A 27,203-nucleotide genomic window follows, 5' to 3' on the forward strand; every position below is an offset into this window, starting at 1 on the left:
GTGTGTTGAAAATCTAATAAAATCAAAAAAAAGGGATGCCTGTGTTCATTTGTCACACTTTAAATAGAAAAAAACCCACAATATATTAAATACACACATAAATCTGCCTTCATATTTGTGTCATCTGTAGAGATTAATTATTGTCAGTTTCAAAAAGAAGGTGAATTAGTGCCTTTACTCTTTATGTGCTTTGATACGGACCTCACTATGATTCAGTCCATCAGATTATTGTTCTGCTCTGTTTTATTCATCTATTCATCAACAGACAGCTACACAATAAAACTATCAAACTTCATATATTCAAAGGAAATCACTTTAATTTGTGACCAAAACAAAGTGAAACTAAAGTTACTGATTAAATATTCTCTGTAATCAATCTAAATTGATCGGTTTTCTTATTTGTGTTCTGTCAGCTGCAGTACCAGCAGTTTAAACGGACCAAACATAAAAACAGACTTATGTGATTTCTGCATCACCAACTAAATACATGTGGGGTTCCCATGACTTTAGTATAAGGAGAATACTTCTGTACTATACAATATATGTATAATGCCCCTGCACTTTACTATATATGTACAATACGCCTGTACGATACTATTTATTCACAATTCACCGCAGATGCCTACCCTTGTTCCACCAGGATGGTTATTTCTGTTGCACAGCGCACTCACTTCCACTTTTGATGCTGTAACATCAAGCGCGGAATCCGAATTTCAATTAATTGCCAAAATAATCGATAGAATACTCGATTACTAAAATAATCAATAGCTGCAGCCCTACTTCCGACCTGTTTTCCGACAGGTTGTGCTTGACTACATCATCTGTAGATCATCATCTTCATCTTCTATTTATAAACTAGTTGGGATGATACCACTCTGTGTATACGGTCTATGTTATATCATATTGTATATAACCATACTGCATACAGGGCCCTCTTACTGCTTCTTTTGGATTTCAGGTTAGATACTAACTTAAACTTTGTTGTCTTAGTGCTTGTGGAACACCACCCAGTGGTTCAAGTTCTGCAGATGGTGCCGAGGTCAGTGGAGTGTACAACGGATACAGCGCTCCCCAAACCTCATCAACACGAGGAGGAACGTGGTCCGGCAAACCAGATCGTTAAAGACCCCCACCACCTCAGCAACAGACTGTTTCCATGGCAACGCTCTGGCCAGCGCCTGAGACTATACTATGAAAGTGGATATTTAAGGCAACAAGCCCCAACCAAGGCCCAACCAGTCACATACTAGACCCAAACAAGACCCAAACAAGGCCCAAAATGCCCCGAATAAGGCCCAAGTTCCAAATAAGGCCAACCCCACCTGCAGAAGCCCCAAAGCCTAACATGCCCAATATGAGCCCCCAAAAAAGGTCCAACAAACCCTAAGTAAGGCTCAGCAAGGCCCAAATGAGGCCAAACAAGCACCAACAAGGCCCAACAAAACCTTAATAAGGCACAACTAGATCTGAACGTGGCTGCAGTAGACCTGAATGAACTCAAAAGGCCAAATAAGTTCTGAAAAGGCCAAACAATCCTAAACTAAACCCAACAAACCCTGAACGAAATTTGACAAAGCCCCAATAAGTCCTAACAAGGTCAAACTAGACCTCAATGATGCCAAACTAGATCCAAACTAAACACAACAAACCCGAACAAGGCCCAACCAGTCCCAAACAATACCAAACTAGACCCAAACAAGGCCCAACATACCCTGAATGAGACACGAGTCCTGAAATAATTGCACTCGGCCCTGTTCAAGCACCATAAGCCAAAGGGTGATGATCAGCTTTGTTGTTGTATTTTAGCTGTTACTATCCATTTCCATCATAGTAAAATTACATTTACGTTCCCCTTGTACAACCAAAGTGAGAGTTTTGTCTCTTTTTTTAGGGCCACTCCTGCTCAACTTACACTGCATTTTAGCTTTTACAGTCTCTACCACCTCAGTATTTTTGACTTCATGACTTTATAAAACATTTTTAAGGGATCTTTTCTTATCGTGTCCTGTTATTGCAAAGCCTTGAAGAATAGTCATTTTGCATTTCACTGCACATACTGTATCAGCATATGAAAAATTAAACTCCTGATTCTTAAGTCACATCAGTGGTACATTTTGGGTTACGGGTTATAAAAATAAAACTGACCTGACCGTGGCAGTGCATTAAATGTGAAGCTGATTCTGTGATTGCTGTGTAAAGCCGAAGTATTTAATAATATTTAAACAATGCAATTTGTCAGGTGAGGTGCTTCCCTAATTAAAGGTTAAATATTGTGATCGGCACTTGATTCTCTTTTGCTCAAGTTTTTCTAAGTTTAGTTTTTACAGTAACTGTAGTCTACAGACCCTATATTTCGATAATTTGTTTCACCTCTGAGTAAAGGCAGAATCAGATCTCCTTTCCAGTCATGGAGAGTGTAAAACAGTTTCGCATCACCATGAAAATAAAACTATTTTATTAAACATATGAAGTGCAGGCAAATTAGTACGGCAAAATCATTAATAAAAATCCTAAAGTAAACACATTCAGTTTCTTAGTGTTGTTGATATTGTTGAAATACACTCAATATTTTTAAAAGTCAAGTTTTTTTACTGCATGTAAACTGCTGCTGAAACACTGCAATTTGCTGAAGGGGATCTAGAAAGTACATGAAGTAATATTCAAACTGCAAAAACTCGGAAAACTTTTTGCCCTGCATCAGCTCTTTATTATCACAACTTGGTTTTTCAATCCGTAAAATAAATAAAATAAAAAAAAACAGATTATCATTGCTGACACCAGAGCAGTCAAAGACACACTTTTATTCTTTTCTCTTGTTTGTCCAGCTGAACAAATCTGGTGAATAATCTGCATTTCCACAACACAATGTGACTCTTACAGATGATGCGTATTTTAGACATGTTTAGTCCGTACATTACAGGGTTAAAGAGCGGTTGTACTGTTAGAAAATGTAAAGATAAAAATATTTGCAGAATGTTTGGCACATTGCTCAGATCAAATCTGTTTTCCTAAGATTTCAAAGCTAACACCAACTGAGAAGTTGAGCAGAGAAGCCAGGTGAGGTATACAGGTGCTGAATGCTTTCATCCTGCTCTGTTTACGACCAGAAAAACACACTTTAAGGATTCTCACGTAGGTGTAGAGGATGACAGAACCCAAAACACAGAGTGTGAGGGAAGCAGCAGTGACTTCAAACATATCATTGACTCTGGTGTCATAACAGGCCAGTTGTATGATGGAGTAGTTGTTACAGTACACTTTATTAATGATGTTCCCACACAGCAGCAAAGAGGCAGTCAGTGATGTTGTGAGACCAAGGACAAAAACAGGAAGTAACCACATCACTGCAATCAGAAAAGCAACCTTATTGAATGTCATACGTGTGTTATATTGCAAAGGATAACAGATAGCAAGATATCCGTCATAGGACATGACGGTCAAGTTAGTAAGTTCAACATTGTCATAAGTGTATAAACAGAAAACCTGCAGGAAACAGAGTGAAGCTGAAACAGTGTGAACGTCAGACAGGATCTGAACCATCAGGAATGGAAACAACCCTGTACTACCAAACAGTTCATTTACAAACAGGCTGACCAGAAACAGGTACATGGGCTCATGGAGGCTTCTGGTTTTGCAAATGACAACAATGAGAAACCCATTGGTACCGACAATAAAAACATAAACACACAGAACAACCATGAAAAATAAGTACCTAAAGAGATGCATGTCAAAGTAGGCAGCAAGATGCATTTTGTGCTGTTTACATTTGGATAATAGATATACATTGAGAACTGCTCTCCTTTGGGGGGCTGGTGGGAGAGAAAAAATACTGGAAAAAATGATATTCTGGAAGTCCTCTCTGTCATACTGTATCATACGTCATGTTGATGCCAGTGAAATTTCTTCCAATAAAGACAGTCAATAAAATTTTTTTTAAAAAAGCAACGGTTTTCCTCATTTGAGGAGCTGAAGTCATGAAATGTTGATGTGAACAATTACTAATGGATTATTGAAGTAGCTTAGAGATGATCTAATTTCAGCTCAACTTTTTTTAAACATCTCTGAATTTATGCAACTGACTGACTGTGACCAGACAGAATCTTTAATCTACATATCTGTAATTATTTTCTGACAAGTTTGAGATATCTACTTCATTCGGACCACTTCAAACTTAATGTAAGAAAGTATAAAGGACATAATAGATATGTTCATTTGAGGGGAACTGAAGATATTTTTAACTAGCACTATGAGACAGAGGCCCAGTCAGTCTCAATTCAGGCAGAATTCTGGAAACATGTTGCTGCAGAGTTTAATTATTTGATATTTGGGACACAAAAATATGTTCTGCACAACATTTTTGGCTGAATTTTAAGAATTTCATATGTTTTCAGACACTGGGAATTTTTCTGTTTTCACGTTAGGGAAAATATTATTCCTGGGAAGGCATTTTAAGGCTACAATATCTCCCAAAATTTAACTCCCACAGCCAAGAAATTTAATGTAATACAGACAAAATAGTGCACAGCAGATCAAATTACTGAAAGGCTCCAGCTCAGGACAGAATTATTATTATCACAGGGCCCTTAAAAATGTGAGAAAGTGCAAAATTTACAAACAAGGATAGTACTGTGATCCCAGAAGTCTCTCTATAGAGAGAGACTTCTGGGATCACAGTGTGTGTGTGTGTATTTCTACTAAAATAAAGTCTTTGGTCGACATTTCACCAATTTTTGAGGCTTTAACATCAGCGAATATGATGTGAAGCAAATATGGCAAGACAATGTGTATACACACACACACACACACACACACACACACACACACACACACACACACACACACACACACACACACACACACACACACACACACACACACACACACACACACACACACACACACACACACACACACACACACACACACACACACACACACACACACACACACACACACACACTTTAAGAAGACACCCTGAATTGAAAATTCTGAACTCTTTCAGGGTAGATACAAAAATACACAAATTCCAAGGTCTTAAAAAAAACATATTAAATTCTCAAAATCTAGCCAAAACATTTCTCAGGACTTAGTTTTGGGTCCAAAATAACAATAAGTAAACACTGGACAAAAAGTGAAACGGAAACGAAACGCCGCTATCTGAAATCACACGGACTGACCTTAGAATTAAACTGTAAATTCGTTAAGTCACCTGAAGTGTAAACATCTGTAATGAGAAAAACAAATGATTACAGTGAAGAATGGACTCTGAATTATTCTTTTTGACTGGTAGGATATCTGCAATACTACACATTATAGCTGTTAAATCATATATTGCCATAATAACGTGTTTTAAATTCAGGACAAGCAAATAAAGTTTCCCTGCATGTTCATAAAACCTCACTGGAACATTTTAAATATCTGATAATAAACACATTTTCACACATAGAATCTGTATATTCTGAGTTTTCTCTTTTAAACTTTCCAACAGTCCTTGAACTAGCCACAGTTCAGTCAGGAAGTTTAACCAAATCTAATGTTAAAATTCTAATATTTCAGTAAAATCTAACATATTCTCTGGGTTTTGATTTGGGTTACTTCCTGTTTTATTTTCTAACTATCCCAATCCTTGCGTCTCTTGTTTTTTTACTTGCTAGTTTTGTCCATTTCAACTGTCGTCTCCGTCTATGACTAGTTTTGTCTTTCCCTTGTGCTGTGTCGTATTTGCTCTGCTGTTTTGTCTCCTGTTCATCAGGTTTACGTTTTTACTTTTTTGTAGACTAGTTACACACTTGGACCTTTTGTTTGCACTTTTCTTTGACCTCCAGACGTCTTTTGTTGGCCTTCCTATGCTTCGGCCTTTAGAGTACTAGTGATTAAAGTTTCTTTTGTGATTTCTCCTGCCTCCCTGTGATGTCTGCTTTTGGTTCCTTCACTGCTAATCCCAGATGAAATAAAATTCGCCCTGCATGTCTCATTTAAAAATTCAGCAAAAATTAACCTGTCTGCATCAGATTCTGCAAAAACTAAAAATTCCATGTTCGTCGAAAGTGATTTGATAATCCTTGAATGAATCAGCTGTGACCAGTAGTTAATTTGAGTTTTCAGCTGAACTGTAGGCAGTGTTCACGTATAACAAAGAGGGGATAAATGTATAAAAATGCAAATAGTTAAAAATCTATAGCATGTATATTTTTTTCCAGAATTGGACACTTGGTGACCTGCTGATTCCAGGTTTATACCAATTTTGCCGAATAAATAATCAAACAAATTCAGCTTTTTTCACCCCCTGATTTCTGACATTCTTTACAGAAGATATGTCTCAGTTCTCTCTCTACTTCTGGAGAATTTGTATTGCAGTGAGGAAAAAATGTGATGCAATAAACTGCTTGAAAAGTCAGAGGGTTAAACAGAAGGACTGGGGGTCACAGCTTTTGGCATCTAATTCTTTAAAATTCCTGCATTTTGGTGAATCTTTATGCCTCAGTTTGTTCCTTTGCTGCATCAGAAGGGGAACAAAGTTGTATTTATGTAAAGGAAAATTCTGGCACCAGGTGACCGTTACATGAAATATATAGAGAGAGTATATATGTGCACATTATCCTCAGTAAGTGCAGTGGCTGTTTAAGCTCATGATAATTCTTACTTGGAGGATAAAAAAAAGACCAAGTGCTAGAGAATCAAGACCTTCTACTGTCTGAAGATCCAACAATCATGAAACACAAGTTCACAACTAGATTTATTTCAGTGTTTAATGTGATTCATTTTCATTTAAACTGTTGGTACACAATCACTTGCATCGTTGTTTTCAAAGCAGCGCTGCGTTTCTGGTTGTGTCCCCCTGGAAGCTGGAGGTAATTACAGTGACAAAACCATCACGCCGTTTCTCTGAGCTCCAGAGGATACGAAACAACAACATGAAAAGCACAAATTTACTTTTTCATGCATCTGAACTGACCTACACTTCACCAAACAACAGCTGTTGACACAAAATGCGGATGTTGCTCATTTTCAGCCCGTACAGCAGCGGGGTGAAGAGCGGCTGGCATGTGAGGAAGTACAACGATAGTATGATGTCCAACATACTGGGCACGCTGCTCACATAAAACCTGCTCTGGACTATTTGAAAACAGCAACCAAAAGAAAAGTTCAGGATGGAAGCCAGGTGAGGTGTGCAGGTGCTGACGGCTTTCTGTCTGCTCTGCTTACAGCCGGAAAAGCACACTTTGAGGATCCTCATGTAGGTGTAGAGGATTAAAATTAGAGGAGTGATGATCGAGATGATGGTGTGAATGAGTCCATAGATGTTGTTGATTCTGGTTTCGGTACAGGTCAGTTTAACTATAGCGTAGTTTCCACAGGTGACTTTGTTAATGATGTTCCCACACAGCTGCAGAGGTGCACTCAGTGAAATCAAAACTACAATCATAAGAGAAGGGAACAACCATGCTAGAGCTATAAGCGTGGCCACCTTCTTTGACGTCATACTCGTTTTATACTGCAGAGGATGACAGATAGCGAGATATCTGTCGTAAGACATGACAGCCAGGTTTAAAAACTCCACACAAACGTAAGAATAAAGACAGAATATCTGCAGGAAACAAAGCGAATAAGAAACAGTGTGAACGTCAGACAGGATCTGAACCAGCAGGAGTGGAAACAACCCTGTACTACCATACAGTTCATTAGCAAACAGGCTGACCAGAAACAGGTACATGGGCTCATGGAGGCTTCTGTTCATGCAGATAATCACAATGAGAAACACGTTAGCACTGATAATCAAAACATACAGACACAAAATAATCATAAAACATAAATATTTAAACATGCCAGTGTCTAAATAGGCACCGAGTACAAAATATGAAACCTGTGTGGAGTTGATCGTCATCATTCAGGCTCAGAAAAGACTTCACAGGATGAACAGTGTCACATTTTCTTATAGATCTGCAACAGTTCAGTTATTTCTGTGCAGCTCAAGCATTTAAAAGTCAGGCAGCAGTTCATTATACAGAACACAGCAGTGAAACTCACAAAGCCCTAACTTACCATTCTGCAGCTGTACAACACTGAACTAACAGCACAGTGAGTCCTAACAATCACCTGACAGACACCTCCTCACTGAGCTCAACTCTGCTTCTTTTATCCTCTTTATGCATCGACGTCACAATACACTGACGTAGCAGCTCGAAACTCTCCTTCTCTGTGACTTAATGTATTTCTGTATGTCACTGTAAAAGCTGACATGCAGGACTTTTTCATGTAAAGTACACGACAGGAACAAGAAAAGCACTCAGAGAGCGCAGTACTCCGCCAAGACTGATTATTCCTCCACATGACATTGTCAGAAAAACAGCATTTGTTTATCAGTTATTGATGGTCAGAAATCACATCAACACAGAACGTGTCCATTTAACATAGATGAACCCACAAACAAAATGACCTTGCGCTGAGCAGACGGACTCAGAAACACCCCCACAATTTAATCAGTTGTTCCTTGAATCGTTTCAGATGGATAAGTCCCTTTAAGTCCACAGCGGTGGATTTGTAGTAGGATCGCAATTGTGATCATCAGCAGGCAGCTGACGTAGTGTTCACTTGTTGTCATAGTTACAGTGATGTCGTGCGACTATCTCACAATGACACACAAATCTTTACCAGACCATGAATCCAGACTATAAGCCGCATCACTGCCAAAATCTAATCACTTGGTCACTGTGTCATTTCTGACCTTCCCTGAAAAGTTCGTCCAAATCTGTTAGTCTGTTATTGAGTAATGTTGCGCACAGACAGACAAACAAACGTACGCCGATCGTCACATAACTCCACCGCGTTCCTTGGCGGAGTAATGAGGACAGCCCTGTGCACTTAAATGATTCTAAACAGTATCGCTGTAAGATAATCAGATTACTTCTAAGTTTCGATGGTTCTCCTGCTGGAATATTCCTTTGCAGACTGGGAGTCATCTAGTCAGCCAGTATTTTGGTTTATCCGTAGATATTCATGGTGCTTCTGCAAATGTCACCAACACCTTTTGCACTCAGCAGCCCCATATCATCACACTAACACCTCTGTGCTTCACTGTCAGGACTGTGCATTCACTGTGGTGGTCCTGGTCTGGCTCACATAAAACATTCTGGACTCCATCTGAGGCCAAAAAAATTATCTTTATCTCATCTGAACAAAAATGAGCTCCTAGCATTTATCAGGCTTCTTTTCGTGTTCTTTGGTAAAGTAGTGTCTTGAAGTTTTGGGAACAGTAAAAAAGTTTTTCAGAAACTCATTTCCATTGATAACCCCTGTGCCAAGTCTGAAGCAGCTGTCGTCTGTTTTTCACAGCTTTATGGTGAAAGTAGTTCACTGATTGTGGAGTCATTTCAGAAGCCCTGATTAGTGGTATTAGGACTCCTTCTATATCTCCCAATTACTGCTGCAACTGAATTTCACTGATTGACAATTGCTCATTGATCTCCCTGATTCCTTTTCCATCTTTCTGAAGTCTAACGATGAGATTTTTCAATTTCTCTGCCATTTCTTTTCCATGTGGAGCCATGATGTAGACGTGCAGATAGCCACGGCTTACAGGTCCAAAACTGAGAAAACAGTTCTGCTAAGTTCTGCTGTTTTCTACTCATTGTAGAACCATGCTGATGCAGTTAGGCTTACTGGAAGACTCAATACTCGGTGCAGTTTCAGTGATCACAGGTGTATTCACTTTTTGTTGCATTGAGTTTCTATGTTGGGGCCTGTACTTTCAATACAGTCTTTCCAAAGTATTGGTTTTGACGTTTACAAGAGAATTGAGAAATAACGCGATTATTAAGAGTTGACAATATTGAGAATCAATTGACCTTTATGTGATATTTGTACGGGGGTGCACTCACATCTGTTGTATACTGTAAATATTGTCCATTACATTCAAGCCAAACAAGTTCCCATTTGTGTCTTGCAGGAATGATGCTACAAGAGGGAAGTGTGCATGAACCCAGTAAGCACATAGAACCCACTGCGCATGTATGGAATGAACCTCGCATCCAATGGACAAGAAAAATCGTATAATATCGTATCATATAATAAGAAAAACGCTGCTTGTACCTGGGCAGAAGGAGGATTGTAAGTGTAGTCTGACCTGTGGAATGGTGGTCGAGTCATTGCTGCATCGCCGTCTCTGAAGGAAGAATAACAGTGGACCAAAGTTCGGTCTCCTCTGGTGGGGAAAGTGATGTGCTGGTGAAGTTGTGGAATCACCTTTTTCAGGTTGGCACTATTAAAACTCCCGGCCATGATGAGGGCAGCTTCCTGGTGGTTAGCCTGCTAGCTGGAGATAGCCTCATGTAGCTCGGCTAAGGCAGCGTCCATGTCCGCCTGCGGGTGAATGTAGACGGCACTGAGAATGACGGAGGTGACTTCCCACTGTTGGGAATAATACTTTAATAATAGTTTTAATGCTATAAATATTGGGTGTTGCATGTGAAATTAACTACGTGAAGAATGAATATAACTGACAGCATAACAGAAGCTGAATAACTGAGCATTTAACCACTGCTAATGCACAACAGCTACAAATTAACAGACAGAAAGGTCAAAGCTTCTGCTTCCCTGTGAGGCTCCACAACAACCTTGACAGGAAAAACAGAGAACACTCTGCACATGAACAAGACACCACATCCACCTCACTTCTGCGTTGTCGGAACTCACATACACACAACATTCAGTCCTCACAACACAGTAGAAACACCTCTACATTCACACATCGTCCTTCCGGGTGAAGATGGTCCGGATTGGCTGAGGACAGAAGATGTTTAGGGGGGTTCAAGTTTAAACTGCGGATTCCCCCAACTATAGACCAATCAGATAGAAGCACATTCTCATACAAAACTCTGTGTATTGTTAAGTTAGGCATTCTTTTTGGGGAAGTTGGCTACAACTATGCAATTCCCCCTAAAATATCAAAAATTTTTGCCGGTCCTGATGTGTATGCAAAGTTTCACACATTTTTGAGTAATTTTTGGCCTTCACACCATCAACCATCATGTCCCTGACATCCTTCAGAGATCAGTATAATGAGGTGACGTTGCTGCTGTGGGCGTCAGCTGATTACAAAAGGTTCTCAGCAGCAGAGTCTGAGCTCAGTGAGGAGGAAGTCTGACTGCAGCAGGTCACCACCAGGGATGGTAAGATTAGAGAAACTGTCTCAGCCGTTTTCTTCATTTTTAATGTCATCAACATTTTAACAGCAGTTCCAAGCAGGAGTTTACAGATTGAGTCTTACTGTCAGTTCCTCCTTTGAACAATGTCAAGAAGCAACAGGATCATGATCAACTCCACACAGGATTCATTTTTCACACTGAGTGCCTACGTTGACATTGGGATTTTCAAATACTTGTGCTTCCTGATTGTTCTGGCTGTTTATATTGCAACTATCTGTGCTAACGTTTTAATCATTGTGACTATCTGCATTACCAGAAGCCTCCATGAGCCCATGTACCTGTTTCTGGTCAGCCTGTTTGCTAATGAACTGTATGGTAGTACAGGGTTGTTTCCATTCCTGCTGGTTCAGATCCTCTCTGACGTTCACACCATTTCTTATTCACTCTGTTTCCTGCAGGTTTTCTGTCTGTACTCTTATGCAATGATTGAATTTCTGACCATAGCTGTCATGTCTTATGACAGACATCTCGCCATCTGTTATCCTCTACAATATAAAACACGCATGACGTTTAACAAGATTATGTTTCTAATTGCTTTAACGTGGGCATATGCATTTTTTATCATGGTTTTAATGGGGTATTGCCTGGCTGGCCGTTTGCAGCTGTGTGGGAACATCATCAACAAAGTGTATTGTGACAACTATTATATTGTCAGACTGGCCTGCTCTGACACCACGGTCAACAACGTGTTTGGACTCTTTAACATGTTCACTGTCATCTTTGGTCTGATTGTTTTTATCCTGTACACTTATCTGAGGATCCTTAAGGTGTGTTTTTCTGGCAGTAAACAGACCAGACAGAAAGCCGTCAGCACCTGTATACCTCACCTGGTTTCCCTCGTCAACTTCTCCTGTGGGACTTTCTTTGAAATAGTACAGAGCAGGTTTGATATGAGCAGTGTACCCAATGTGCTGCGAGTTTTCTTATCATTATACTTCCTCACGTGTCAGCCGCTCTTCAACCCAGTACTGTACGGGCTCAGGATGTCCAAAATACACGCCACATGTAAAATTCTTCTTGTTGGTAAAAAAGAAACAACCAAAAACAACAAACATGATAAGTGCAGAGCAGTAATGTGAGTTTTTAATGTGTATGCGCAACATAAATAAACCTGATTTCAGCAGATGTCTCAACCCTCTAAACTCCAAGCAGTTTCTGTGTGTTATTTGCTCCCGTCACATTTTTCTGGGAGATATTCAGTTCTGTGCCTCGATGAAAACAGGACCTACAGAGAAGCCAGAATGTCTTCTGTGCAGTATGACACAGCTGCAGCACCACAGATCATAAAAAAGAAAAAAAAATTATTCTTTAATTATTCATTTCACAAAAATTGAAAAGAAAATTGTGTCATCTGCATTTTTCCTCAGTGTCCATATATGTTATCAACACTCGAAAATAATGACTCTACAGAAACTACATAAGCGCAATACATATTTTGTATTATTTACATTTTTGATTTGTTTCCATACTTGTCCTGAAAAGTCTCATTTTTGACTGTTGGCAACAGCTTAATCAGTCATACTCATAATATTTTTTAAATTTTTGTCAAATTTTTAAATGAGGAAAATTGAAATAGTTTTTGCTGAAATATCCTGATTTGAAGCTAAAACTTGGTTAATTTTCCTGACGGAACTTCATATGATTTAGTCAAGGCCAGTCAGAAAGCTGGAAAGCCTTTTAATTTCTTTCCTCTTTCAATTGATTTTGGTTTTTATAGTTTCTTTCTGATAATTTTGATATTATCTTAAAAGACAACTTGTGTTCCAAACTTTGTTTTGAGGTTTTAAAGCTTAAATTCTAATTCAACTCAAATGTCTGTGTTTAAAATCATGTTACCATCTGTTAATTGTTTCTTTGCCACACACTGACACAGTAATCCTTTTGCAAGGGATTATCTTAACGGCAGTGATGAAATGAATCCATATCAGAACTATTTCCAGCTTTAAATCGGTAAATCACTTTTTCAGTTGAGAAAACGGTTACAATGTTTAAATAATCTGAGGTCTTTTTTTGTTTATTCTTTCCAAGCAAACAGTATAATATACAGATATACAAAGAGGATGAAGAAGAAGAAAGATCTGAGTATAAAATACAGCTACAACATTATTAACTCATTTTTAACTCTTATTTTCTGTGACTAATCTGACATCATTAACACCACTTCAAGGGTTCTCAGACACACTGAGACACTTATCTTTTACTTTCCAGCAACATATGCATGGAACAGAAGAGAAATACTAAAAAGAAAGATTTGATTCCACAAATTAAAACAAAGTTGTGTGAAAATACTTCAGCGAAAAGTTCCACAACTGTTTCAAACACACAAAATAAAACCACTAATTAGTCTGACCAGTTACATCAGCACCACAAAGCTCTGAGACGAATGCAAAGCCAGAGCTGAATAAGATCCAAAGCTAAAAACTATTCTAGAGGTTTTTACAAGCCAACTACCAGCAAACAAAAGCTGTTGAAGTCACCTGCTTAAAATTAGTGTATATTTTCATATCACAATATTCAAGGGTGGAAACAAAAAATGACATACATTTGTAAAGCTGCGATGCTACAAGAAGGAAGTGTGCATGAACCCAATAAGAGCATACAACCCAGTGTGCATGTATGGAAAATCATATAATAATAAAAACTATGCAACCATCAGTGTCCACAGCTCTCAGTGTGCTCATTTACAACCAAAGTCAAGGCTCACGGGGGTCGAGGCTTTGAGTGTGGTACAAGACGTCTGATAGGTCACATCTTAGTATTTCATTTCCACCTTTGTACAGACACGGCGTCACATTTGGTGTCACATTTGGCGTCTCATTTGGCGCTGAGAGAGAGGATGCTGGAGAGGTGGCGTCGTTTACGCCTCGGTAAACATCAATGGGACCCCGAGGTGGGCGGTGTTTAAGTTGAGGAGCTAGACGTGGTTTTTGTTTTTCTACGAGGTCCAGGCCAGGGGTTAGCTTTTTGAACCACTCAGAGGTGGACGGGCTTGCAGTTTTTGTCTTGCCCTATAAACCATTAGTGAACTTTAGGTCATGAACTGATGGTGGATATTCTCCAGTAGGATTTTCTGATAGAGAGCAGAATTCAAGGCTCCATCAGATATGACAAGTCATCCAGGTCCTCAAACCATCACACCACCACGTTTCACTAATGGTATCATGTTCTTCTTGTGGAATGCAGTATGTCATCCAGAAAGTTCCACCTTTGACTCATCAGCCCACAGGATGTTTTTCCCAAAAGTCTTGGGGCTCATCCAGATAGTTTTTTCCAAATGCCAGGCAAACCTTTATGTTCTTTTTGGTCAGTAGTGGTTTGACCCTTCCAGTTCTCCCATGGATCCATTTCCTCCCAGAGTCTTCCTTAATGGAGAATCATGTGGACGGACCTTGACTGAGGCCAGTGAGGTCTGCAGATCTTTAGATGTTTGTCTGGGTTCTTTTGTGACTCCTGGATTAGAGATCGACACTCTTGGAGAAATGTTGGTCCACTCCTGGGAAGGTTCACCACTGTTCCATGCTTCTCCATTTGTCTTTAATGTCTCTCACTGTGGTTCTCTGGAGTCCCAGCGCCTCAGCAATGGCTTTGGAACCCTCCAGACTAATAAATGTCAGTGATTTTGTTTCTCATCTGTTCTTGAATCTCTTTAGAACGTGGCATCATGTGCTGCTTTTCGGGACCCTTTAGCTACTTCACAATATCCAGCAGGTTCTATTTAGATATGTTTAGGTTCAACAAGCCTGGCAGTAATCATGTGAGTATGGATGATGAAACTGAACCAAAATGACAAATTAATGTGGTCAGTTGGTAGATTGGTAGCTAAGGGGGCAATAACTTTTTTCCTATAGGACAAGTTGGGCTGGAAGCCATTTTTCAATCCATCTATTTTCTATCCACCACTTAATCATCATTAGGGTCGTGGAGGGGGGGTTGGAGTCCATCCCAGTTGACTGAGGGTGAAGCCAGAGGACACCTGGACAGGTAACAGTCTATCCCAGGCTACACAGAGAAAAACAATCACTCGCATTTACACTTCCAGACAAGTTAGAATCACCAGTTAACCTGAGCATGTTTTGTACTGTGGGAGGAAGCCGGAGTACCCGGAGAAAACCCACGCATGCACAGGGAGAACATGCAAACTCCATGCAGAAAGATCCCAGGAAGGCCGGGACACGAACCGGGGATCTTCTAGCTGCAAGGCGTAAGTGCTAACCACTGATTGAACCACTTTTCCTTCAGAAAAATAAAATCACCATCTAAAAACTGCATTTTGTGTTTTCTTAGGTTATCTTTGTCTTACATTAAAATTAGTTTGATGATCTGGAACACTTCCGTGTGACAAATATGAAAAAATAGGGGATTTCTGTTGGGGGGAAATAATTAATCATGGACATGGTCTTTACAAATTTATGTAAACTTTTGCTCACAACTGTATAGCAGAAAAACATAAAGTCAGTTTGGTCATGACGTCAGACGCTGCGTCCGTCCCACTGCTCAGAAAAGTTTAAAAACAGCAGAAGAACAGCATCTGAGCTCAGCTGGGAGGGAGTCGGAGTGAAAACATTGATGTTACACTGACTCTCTGTGAGGTGATGGTGAGTTTAACATATGTAACATGCTGTTGAAATGAATGCGCTTGTTGTTGTTACACTGAAGTGTCTTTGTATCCAGCTGCTGCTTTCTGCCACAGTCATGCTGTTGGAAATGCTGCAGGATAATTGCGGTGAATGCATCTGCTGAAAAGTGTTAATGATGCTTCAACAGAGGGATGATGAGAAACTTCACACAGGTTTCATATTTCACCCTCGGTGCCTACTACGAAACTGAACTCTTTAAATACTTGTACTTCCTGATTGTTCTGGCTCTTTATGTTGCAATCGTCAGTGCTAACGTGTTTCTCATTGTGATTATCTGCATGAACAGAAGCCTCCATGAGCCCATGTACCTGTTTCTGGTCAGCCTGTTTGCTAATGAACTGTATGGTAGTACAGGGTTGTTTCCATTCCTGCTGGTTCAGATCCTCTCTGATGTTCACACTGTTTCTTATTCGATCTGTTTACTGCAGGTTTTCTGTCTGTATTCATATGGAGGTATAGAATTTTTGACTTTAGCCATCATGTCCTATGACAGATATCTCGCCATCTGTAATCCTCTGCAATATAACACACGTATGACCTTTAATAAGATCGTCATGCTCACTGCTCTGATATGGATCTACCCTTTGTTTATCAATGCTGTTATAACCTACGGTCTGACTGGCAGTTTGCAGCTGTGTGGGAACATCATCAACAAAGTGTACTGTGACAACTATTATATTGTGAAACTGGGCTGTTCTGACATCACGGTCAATAACGTGTTTGGACTGGTTCACATGTTCACGGTCATCTTTGGTCTGGTCATGTTAATCCTTTACACCTACATGAGGATCCTTAAGGTGTGTTTTTCTGGCAGTAAACAGACCAGACAGAAAGCCTTCAGCACCTGCACGCCTCACCTGGCTTCTCTGCTCAACTTCGCCTGTGGGGCTTTCTTTGAGATCGTGCAGGGCAGGTTTAATATGACCAGTTTACCCAACTTGTTGCGTATTGTCCTGTCCCTCTACTGGCTCACATGTCAGCCACTCATCAGCCCCTTAATGTACGGCCTGAAACTGTCCAAAATACGCATTGTATGTAAAACTCTGCTCTTTGGGAGGAAAATGTGACTGCAGATGTTATCCGATGTGTCCTTATTAGATGTAATGTGACAATGTGTAACTGCAGCATTAATGTATTTTAATAAAACATAGAACCAAGTGTTAATTTTAGTCTCAATCATTGAAAGTCGACTCATTCACTGCATTTTGTTCTTTTACTGATGGTCTATGCACATCTAACAGGGCTGTTGACTGATCCGTCTATTCTCTGGACAAATTGATTTAGTTGTTTGGTCTCTAGAAGGTCAGAAAATAATGAAAAATTTGAACGTCTCCCAAAGATAACAAATGTCTTGTTTTGTCTAAAGACTATCGGTTTAGTGTCACAGGAAGGAAACCAGAGAAGAAATCACATACAGGAAGCTGCAATCAGAAAATGTTTTACTTTTTTCTACTCACGCTGATTATTAATTGTAGATTGTATTAATTGTTGCAGCGTTAACATCTGATTAAGCATTTTTTAAGTCATCCATCTGTCTGACCTCTGATTCCTGCAAAAAGCCCAGAAGGTTTTACAGTATCTTTCTACAACAAAAAGTGCAGCACAAACAACTGAATATGAATATACTAAGCAGACAACTCACCAAATATTTTTTTAAAAAAGGGCAAAATTAACTAATGAAACATTAGATATGATAACACCATATATGAAATAACAGTTTTATAATTATTGCTGGGTTTTCAGTAGAGACTAAAACATGTTTGCAGCGGTAGGTTTAAAAACCTGTCAGACAAGTAATGTTCATGTTGATGGAGCTCAGATTAAACTCAATTACTTTACTGAAAAGTTTAAATTATAATCAGCTCTATTTATAACTCTCAATTTAGTATATTCAGTTGTAGAGTTGCTGTTATTAGTTGTTCGAATTAATGCATATGTTTTTTTCTCTGCTAATGTCTGTGCTCACATAAATTGTATTTTAATATGGCTGAACTCTCAATAAAGTAGTTTTAATTTACATATTCTTCTGTTTAAGTTGTCAGACTTCAGAACGAGTATGAAATAATGAGAGCTACATGTTAACCGCTCTGCAGCTGAAGTCCTCATTTTATAACATTGTCTCAAACCCAAACAACGTCTGTGCTGGGAATCCAGGTATATTTACAAAGAATTTAAAGCTGCTACCAAATTCAAGGAACAGCAACACAATAAAGAGAAAGAGCTTCTAGCGTCTTGTAAAACATTCACTGTGTTCATGTTGCACTTTGTATAAAGATACGATACAAATAATCACAAAGGAATTTCTCATGCCAGATTTTGCTCAGAAAAAACAAATGATATAAGAAATGCAGTATGAAAAGTAGAAAGCAATAAGACATAAGTGCCACGCATTACTCAAATAAAGCTAGAAAACTTAAATAAGTACTCTAAAATCAGGCTAGAGTAGAACAGTATAAAGCAATGCTGGCAGTTATACTGAGGTGTGATATACAAACTGAACTTTTCACTTTGTTGAGGCGATTTTAATTACTGGTGGGACGCGATTAAAAAAAATTCTAATTCATTAGAGGCTTTATAACTAATTAATTAATTAATCACATTTTGTCATATTTTTGACACAATAAGCTTTTCAATTCAAATAAATTTCGGTTGACGACTGAATGGATGAATATACATATACATCAACAAACAAAAATGCTCATGTTTCATTTCTATTTATCTACATTTTTCATCTTTCTACTACATTCACAGATTACTGCAAACTCCAAGTGCAATTAGAGCGATTATATTCAACATATTAAGATTTTTTGTAAACTCAAGCACTTTCAACGTCTTGAAAAGTGGTCTATTATGGGATGGCTACACCGTTAGCCGGTACCATGACTGTCATCTCCACAGGATCTGTCAATTTCTCGCATCCCAATCATTGTGTATGTGAAATGCACTACTTTGTATGCTGGTTGGTTGTGGTGCGTTGCCCTGGAGCTCATTTACAAAAAGCAATTTCATTCCTATTTCATGCAAATTTGTTGCGGCGAGGAAGTCCGACACGTCACGAAACTTTCGTTAAACATCTAAACCAGCTGTTGTTGAACTGAAACGAGAAGATTCAGCAGCTCTTGCCTCAAATGTTTTCAGAAATACTTTGACCAAGTTCGTACTTTGAACTGTTTTCATAATAAAAGAGAAAATTTGCGACTGAGGCGTCATGTTGGTCCAACACATCTACAGGGCTGTCATGTGACCACCTGGTAGCCCACTGGTGACTCACCCACCAAGCGGGCGACATTCAGATGCGACGCTTTTCCATGTGAGAAAAAATGGCTTGTCTGTGCTCGCAGTAATATGTTTTACATTGAGGTGATACTGTCGGCTTGAAGTGCTGCAGTAATCAGAAAACTCTTTGTTGCACAATTTGCACACAACCAGGCTTTTATCCAAACTGCCACTGGGAAGTTGTTTTTTTGGTTTTATTTGACAAGCAAACAGAAAAGTAGGGGAGAAGACCTGCAGCAAAGGGCCATGAGCTGGAATCAAACCCTAGCCTCTGCTTATGAGTCGCCCGCTCAACCAGTTGAGCTATCTGGGCGCCCCGCTTGGGAAGTTTTTTTTTAAAAAAAAACAAAAAAAAACAAACAAAAAAAAAAAACTTTCCACCCAACAAGTCAAGCAATGTCATCTTCCTTCACTGTTCACCAAACTTTCCTGACATCACTCAGTGAGTCTTGTGCATCTTCTTCACAGCTGGCAAATAGACTTCAGGTTCATTAGCGCCACCTACTGGGCTGGAGTGTTCACCAGTGCTACCGGCATGGCACAAATTAGGGAACTAAAAAAACGTACAGCTAAATGTGTATTTTTTCACACGTTAAAGTCCCAGCTCTAGTTTTTACCATTTCTGGGTGATAAATGGTGTCATTTTGGTGACAACGTGTCTTTCAACCTCACCAGTGGTTTGTGGGGTTTAGTGAACTACTGAAATATTGTCTACAGATTTAGCCTCTGCACTTATGTAAACTAGGTGAGCAAAAAATACCAAACGTACAACAATGCAGCAGTGCTCGGAGTCTAACGTGACAAAAAGGTCGAGGTCAAAATGTTATTTTGATGACAAAGAGATGCGGTACAGTATATAGAAAAGGTGTATTTCTATATTTAATACAAGGCTCAACTCTTCTCCAAAATAACAGAATTAAGTGTGTGTGTGTGTGTGTGTGTGTGTGTGTGTGTGTGTGTGTGTGTGTGTGTGTGTGTGTGTGTGTGTGTGTGTGTATATATATATACATACATACATACGGTCATACATATATATGGTCCCGACGGTATCCATGATGTATTTGTGAATATTTAATCACTTTAAGGCACAAATTCAAGGTGTTGTATTCCAAACCAGGCCTGGATTACTGAGCTTCTAATCAGCCTAATGGACACAGTTTGAAAGAAAAACATCCTCGTGGACAAACATGATCATCAGCAGCAATAAACAGCAGTAACCATGGCGACAACAGCGCGTCCTCCCATGATTCCTCTGTGCTAACTGGCCCGTTAGTGAGGCATCTCCAGAGTGTCCGAGTGTCCACACAGACTCAGACCTCTGGGGTGAGGCCTCCTGTTGTGTTACTGATGGAAATAGCTGCTGCTGATGAGGAGCTCCATCGGGGCTCATTAAGGTGAAACCACACAGTAAACATGATGAAACTGACCTGAAGAGTCCCCACTGCCCACTAACCAATGTCACACTGCGACACTAAGCATGTTGCTGCTAGGAAATGACCCACAGAGGAAACAAACCTTCAACAACAGTCTGGTTTGGAGCGGTTCTTACCTGGATCGGTGAAGTTCTGGGGTTCAAATGATTCTCTTGAGGTCTTTTCTTGACAAAAGTCCTCCAAATGGTTCCTAAAAGTGGAGAAAAAGCGTGTTTACATCAAGTAAAAATTCTTACAAAAACCCTGAGAGAGAGAAAACATGAAGGTGATTTATAATAAATGAGTCAATCACATAATTAATCAAGTTATTTAAATTTCCACTGGAAAATAAGCAGATAAAAGTCATGATATCAAGTTAGTTTTAGCTGTTTAAACACATGACATCTAGTATAAAGTCTTTTTCGATGGGCATAGACAATAAATCATGTTGTTACTATTCGGTAAATGATTCTATGCAGATTTATATCCAATTTGTGATGAAGATAGAAGAAATTCCTAACAATATTTTATTATTTACCATGTTCTGGATGGGCAGATTAACCATTAAAAATACCTGACTCAGCGATACCCGGCCTGTTTTCATTAGTGACTAATCTGCTGATTGTTTCCCTTATTTGTTTACTTGGACCAACAGTCTGATACCCAAAAAAACATTTATTTTACTTTCTGTATGGCAAAGAAGAGCTTCAAATCCTCACAGTTGAAACACAGCAAAGAGGACAGAACACACAAATTCATTTTAATAGTGTCGATCAGCTCCACAGTTGACCATCACGAGCCTGTGTAATGTGTAAAATCGTAAAAATATTAAATTACAGCACAGATGCATGAAAAAACTCCAGTTGCTGCGAATTGTTCAATGAGCAGAAGATGAACTGATCTCCAAGGATGCAAACATTTAGCTTTAACTGCTATCTTGCTTCTGCACAACACGTCTTTTCAGTGAATCCGGTAAATGTTGGTGTTTAAATATCAGATTCCAAAAGGCCAAATCTTTAACTTTTACTATTTAATCATCACAGACACAAAATAATTTTAAAGAGACATGGGCCTCCTGTTGAGGTCTGATCTGACCCACCCCCATCAAACTCAACTGCCACTCAGATGAGAGGAAGTTTCTGCTATTGACAGAGAAAAAAATGAACACATTCCTACTTTTAGACTGTTGTTTAACCATATTTGAACACCTTTGATCCACTGTAAATTGTAAAGACCAGGTGGTAATTTTAATTAACTGAACAATGTTTTATTGTCAGTTTTTTGAGTCATTATCTCATTTTATACCAAAGTATGTCAAACCTGTTATTTTAGGTGATTCTTTGTCCCCACAGTCATCAGGCAGCACAACACTTTGGTTGCAGGCAGTGATTTGTGACCTTGCAGGGCTCCAGACTAACTTTTCCACTGGTTCTAGGAACTATCTTGGCTGCTTTGCACCTCCTTATTTTGGTTCATGATTGCCACGGCTATCAATCCACCATGCATGCTGATGAACAGCTGTTTTTACATAAACTAGTTGCACTGACTTTGAGTGACACAAAACAAGATATTTGTCAAATGTTTTTATCTGAACATACATTTATTTCTTCACCTGTCCTCTTCTGATATCAGTCATAAACTGCGTACATGCCAAACACCTGCTTATCTGTAAACATTAGTTAAGGTAAATTTAGAATACATGAAAAATTTTAAGGTCCTTACTTTCAAAGTTACATTGGTCATGTAAACATATATATAATTTAATATATTTTAGGGTCTTAACATCAATATATAAGCTTGTTAGGAAATGTAATTTAAAGCCAACTGTATTTTTTTTGAATGGAAAACACTTTTAACTTGACTCATTTGCATAAACAGACAAATATAGTTTATTCAACGGCTAAATGTGTGTTTTCCTTTCCACTGGTGTGAAGGAAACATTGTGTGGAAACAAAGCAGCCCAAAATATCGAAATTAATCAGAAAATTGTTGAGTAAATTCAGGACAGCAGTGACAGAATCTACCTGCCGCTATGTTCAGCTAGTTAGCATCGAAGTTAGCATCGACATTAGCATAAAATTTTCACTAAATGTCTCCGGGGCTGCGTGAATTAGACATTTCCATTTACACCGAGTCCTGTTGGATGTTCGGAAATGTTACCGACCATGTTCAGGTAGATGAATCCCGGCTGTGTAACTCACCTGTCGGCTGAAAACTCTGAGGGTCCCTCCGTGTTTCCAACCACCCGCGGAGTTTTCCAGCAAATAGACTGAGCCGGTGGGTAGTTCAGGCGGCCTGGGACATGGAGGCGCTCCCGGTAAATACACACAGCTGGAGCAGCGTCAGAAAACATTTCACCGCCAGTCGATCTAATGTGCTAACGGCTAAAGTCAGAATTTGTCTGAACAAAACGGACAGATCTTACTTTAAAAAGCTTATATAGATCTGTTGGATAATTCAAAAGATGGTGGTTGTGTCGCCCTTGTCCCGTCTCCTTCCCGAAACAGCCAATCATCTGCTTTATAGCTCTCGCGCCGGGACCATCCAGCCAATCATGTTACTGCATTGAGTCGTTAATGGCGTCTGCTCGTTAAAATGCAATCTCTGGGGGAAAACGCTTTTTTAAACTAATTTTGGGAAAAGTCACCAAATTTGTCTTAGCATTTTCAGCCACATCCGATTTGACAGCTGTTGATATACATGTAGTTTTTATGTCTATGTGAAAAATGAAATTATAGTTTTTAAGAGTACCTGCCTGCAGACAAAATGGCGGACCTCCTAAACTGTAACAGGATGTTATGTGACCTTAGTTTATACAGTAAATAAACAAATATTTTTGAAAAAGGTCTCTTAAAGGCTTAAAAAAATGTTTTAAATGAATCTTGCATTAGTACAGATATTTTAAACTCTAATTTAAAATCTGTAAAAAGTTGCCACTTCTTTTATTTTACATGTTATAATTTATTCCGGAATTTAGTTGTTACAGAAAGGGGTTGAATGTATTTTAAATAGTGGAAGATTTTTGTAGTAACAACATAAATCAGCACAACACACAACAAGAGGAATACAAACTACTACTGCTAGACTTCTAACTTGTAGTTTTAAACACTGGTAGCTGGAGCCTTGTGTGTTATTGTGTTTTATTGTTTTGTGGCCTTCTATTTCAGTTGTACAGCACTTTGGTTCAACTCTTGATGTTTTTAAATGAGATTTATTCATAAATTTGACATTTTCTTTGATTAAGCGGCCTGAAACAGGAGCTAGCACATTCCAGTTGATTGGTTAAATAGTAATAGTCACGTTAACTGTGTCATACAGATAGTTAGTTGTAGTAATAGTTGAGTCAACTGCATTTTACATTGTATTTGGTCAGTTGTGCTGTCAGGTTAACTGCCTGCTCACTGTACTTGGTTAATTGTAGTATTAGATATCTGTATGATACAGAAGGTTAGTTGTAGCAATAGTCAGGATCCCTGCCTACTACACTATGGAACGTTAGTTGTAGTACTAGTTAGTTAAAGATAGTTAACAGTCACTTTTGCTGTGTTTTCCTCCACTGTGGTTCATTTTATGCCTTCTTTAAGTCATTTTGTTTTTCTGACTCTTTGTGTTTTAGAATCTGGGTTCGGGGCCTTTAGACCTGTTTGGTATCAGAATATAAAACCATAAAAGTTTCTCTGGGAACGTACGTTTGGTTGTACTTTGACTCTCGGGGAGTTTTGCTGTGTCGTCACTTTGTTGGGCTTCATTCCATGTGACGATGGTTTTAAAAAGCTCAGTCAGAACCTCAGCAGGGAAATCTGGAAGGAGGAGAGTCATCAATCAGAGATGAACACAAGTAAAAGCTGCTGGTTTGTTCTCTTCAGAGCTTCAGGTCCATTTCCAGTTAAAACAAAGTCTTCTCTCATGTTTCTATCAGTGACGTTTCCACTGAATGTGATCCTGTTTGCAGAAAAGCGTGTTTTGCAGACAGAAGGTCAGACTGTGATTTGTTATGTGTAGAAAAGTTAAAGTCAGAAGAAAGAAGGCGTCTAATTTCACTGCTCAGCTTCATGCTCATGGTTTTAAGGTGTGTTTTGATGCTTGTTTCATTGCTCAGTTAACAGAGCAGCTTGATTTGATCTCCACAGCTCATGAAAAACACAAACTGTCCCTGATAAGACACAAAAATCTAAGAGCTGTGATGTTTTAAATACCTACATTTGTTAAGGGATAAACTAGTTAAGAGATGTTTGCAGCCTGCAGGCTCTGAATGGAAATGAAAAAGCTTCATCGTGCAGAGAAATGTTTGTACAGATGATCATGTGGAATCCTGACATCTGGTTTTAAATCCAGATAAATAATGTTGCAGTAGTCACTCAGTTATTCAGCTTGTTTGTTTGGTCTTGATTTGTCTCAGTGATTATTTCCATCACTATCAAGTCGGAAACGTTATAGTTTTATGGGTTTTGTAGTGAACTGATGTTTCTGCTGATTTCTCCTCATAATGAACGAAATGTTGTGGTTTTCATTTCATTTATCTATTTGGGACTTTATGGCTCAGTGGGTAGAGTGGCCGTCTTGTAACCGGAGGGTTGCCGGTTTGATCCTGGCCTGGAGAGCTCATGTGGAGGTGTCACTGAGCAAGACACCGAACTCGTCTCCTCGCACCGACACTTCGTCCTGGACGGATTCTTCGAGCTCGGAGCGCTGAGGCCGGTTCTCTTCGTTCCGTTCTCGATCATGTTCACCATATCGCTGTTGGCAAACTCCTTGCTGCTGTACGTCGTGGCCTCCCATAGAAGCCTCCACTCGCCGATGTGCATCCTGATCGCCGGTATGGCCTGCGTCGACCTGAGCCTCCCGCTGTTCTTCATCCCCAACATGCTGCTGAGCTTCCTGTTTGACTGGAGGAGCATCTCTCTGATTGGCTGCCTGCTTCAGATGCACCTCATTCACTTCGTGGGAGCGTTTCAGTCCACGCTGCTGGTGTGGATGGCACTCGACCGCTACTTTGCCATCTGCACGCCGCTCGGCTACCACGACTGCATGACGCTGCCGAGGTTCCTCGAGTTCATAATCCCATGTTTGATCAGGAACTTCACGTTGAACACGCTGATGGTGGGTATGGCGGGTGGGCTGGTGTTCTGTGGAGGGAACGTCATGAACCACTGTTTCTGTGAACACATGGCTTTGGTCAAGCTCGCATGTGGAAACATCACCGTCAACAGCCTGTTGGGACTGCTCACCCTCTTCCTCGTCGCCAACTTCATCTTCATCACCATCTCCTACATTGTCATTTTCGTCTCTGTGTTGCATTCAGGAAAATCGGGCACCAAAGCTCTTCGCACCTGTGTCACTCACATCGTGGTGATGGTAGTCAGCCTGATGGTGGCGCTCATCGCCTACCTGTCCTACCGGATCAGAAACAGCCTCCCAGCGGCCATCCAGGTTTTCTTCAGCACCATGTACCTGCTGTTCCCGAGCTGCTTCAGCCCAATAATCTACGGCATCCCAACCACCGAGATTCGACAGCACATTCTCAACATGCTGACCTGCTGTCGACGTTTCCACGCTCTCACTTATTCCTAAGAACATTTTAAAAAACTGTCCAGTTTGTTACGAACACAAACCAGAAGCAACACGATGGAGGAACAATAAATACAAACTATGAATCAGCACCAAAGGGAGCAGGGTTTCAAAGGTTTAATGATAAAACATCTAAACATAACAATAAAAGCAGGTTCATTTGTTAAACTGTAACAATAGTCATGATAAATGAAGTTTACTGGTGTTTTGTTGTGCTCTCTGATGGAAGCGTTCGGCTGAATTTACACTGTGAAGTCATTCAGGTCCAAACAGAGAGGACAGAACACGTGGACCAGAACCTGGATGACCTTCGGGACTGTGGTTTGATCTGGATCTGGTCTGAATCTGGGTCTGATTTAGATCTGTTCCCGAATCTGCTTTGGATCTGTGTGTGGACCTGGGTCTGAATGTAGTTTATAACTAGATCTAGTTTGTATCTGGGTCTGATTTGGATCTGAATCTGGTCAGAAACTCAATCTGTATCCGGATTTGGTTAGAGTCTGTATAAGGGTCTAGATCTGTTTTAGATCTGAATCTGGTTGGAATGTGGATTCAAACCAGTTTTGGATCGAAATCTTACTTTGGATCTGGATCTGAAAGTGGTTTGGATCTGAATTATTGACATATTATAGATATTTACAGTTTTAAATCCTCTTCAAACTCGATCTCTGTTCATCATCTATAGAAAGATGTTTCACCATGCTGAATGTATCTTCAACAACTTGCTGCTCTGTTCACTGTTTCTGAGCCATGCTGCACCTATTTCATTGATCCAGTTTGTTTTCTTGCGCTTTCAGTCTAAAATTGTCCAACATGACTTTAAACCTTCTCTAAAAATAACTTGAAATTTGTCCAAAGTAACATTAACTGTCCAAAAATTACTCAAAAGTTGCCCAAATAGCCTGAAAACTGTCCAAAAATCATTTCAAATTAATTTAAAATTCCGATTTTTGAGTCATTACGAACAATTTGACAAATTTTGGGCAAGTATTTTGTCATTTTGTACAAGTTTTAGTCCAGTTTTTAGTCTCTACTCTTTCTACGCTGTAGAAAGACGTTTCACCATGCTGAACAGTAGATTTTATCATTCTTACATTCTGACTCAT

General features: G+C 39.5%; 4 protein-coding genes and 1 pseudogene across 4 annotated transcripts; 3 read left to right on the forward strand and 2 right to left on the reverse strand.

Moving 5' to 3' along the window:
- Positions 1-2,786: 2,786 nt before the first annotated feature.
- On the reverse strand, positions 2,787-3,750 carry LOC111570952 (olfactory receptor 11A1-like; annotated as a pseudogene).
- A 3,012-nt stretch (positions 3,751-6,762) lies between these two features.
- On the reverse strand, positions 6,763-8,084 carry LOC111570957 (olfactory receptor 10R2-like). Its single transcript, XM_023273975.3, has one exon. It carries the CDS (start codon positions 7,886-7,888, stop codon positions 6,956-6,958), a length of 933 nt encoding a protein of 310 aa, XP_023129743.1. The 5' UTR covers positions 7,889-8,084; the 3' UTR covers positions 6,763-6,955.
- A 3,059-nt stretch (positions 8,085-11,143) lies between these two features.
- Positions 11,144-13,889, forward strand: LOC111570953 (olfactory receptor 11A1-like). The gene has a single exon (XM_023273970.3). The coding sequence runs from the start codon at positions 11,288-11,290 to the stop codon at positions 12,281-12,283; it is 996 nt and encodes a 331-aa protein (XP_023129738.2). The 5' UTR covers positions 11,144-11,287; the 3' UTR covers positions 12,284-13,889.
- Positions 13,890-15,754: 1,865 nt separating this feature from the next.
- On the forward strand, positions 15,755-17,005 carry LOC111570958 (olfactory receptor 490-like). Its single transcript, XM_023273976.3, has one exon. The coding sequence runs from the start codon at positions 15,973-15,975 to the stop codon at positions 16,906-16,908; it is 936 nt and encodes a 311-aa protein (XP_023129744.1). The 5' UTR covers positions 15,755-15,972; the 3' UTR covers positions 16,909-17,005.
- Positions 17,006-23,964: 6,959 nt separating this feature from the next.
- On the forward strand, positions 23,965-26,321 carry LOC111570954 (olfactory receptor 52K1-like). Its single transcript, XM_055011887.1, has 2 exons — positions 23,965-23,976; positions 25,102-26,321. Exons 1-2 carry the CDS (start codon positions 23,965-23,967, stop codon positions 26,098-26,100), a joined length of 1,011 nt encoding a protein of 336 aa, XP_054867862.1. The 3' UTR covers positions 26,101-26,321.
- The last annotated feature ends 882 nt before the right edge of the window (positions 26,322-27,203 follow it).

Source organism: Amphiprion ocellaris, chromosome 7 (genome assembly GCF_022539595.1).
Source record: "Amphiprion ocellaris isolate individual 3 ecotype Okinawa chromosome 7, ASM2253959v1, whole genome shotgun sequence".
Classification (NCBI taxonomy): Eukaryota; Metazoa; Chordata; class Actinopteri; family Pomacentridae; genus Amphiprion; species Amphiprion ocellaris.

What these genes read in the sequence shown, in the direction of transcription:
- LOC111570958 (XM_023273976.3), top strand. Translation starts at nt 15,973, where the DNA reads ATGATGAGAAACTTCACACAGGTTTCATATTTCACCCTCGGTGCCTAC.
- LOC111570953 (XM_023273970.3), top strand. Translation starts at nt 11,288, where the DNA reads ATGTCAAGAAGCAACAGGATCATGATCAACTCCACACAGGATTCATTT.
- LOC111570957 (XM_023273975.3), bottom strand. Translation starts at nt 7,888, where the DNA reads ATGATGACGATCAACTCCACACAGGTTTCATATTTTGTACTCGGTGCC.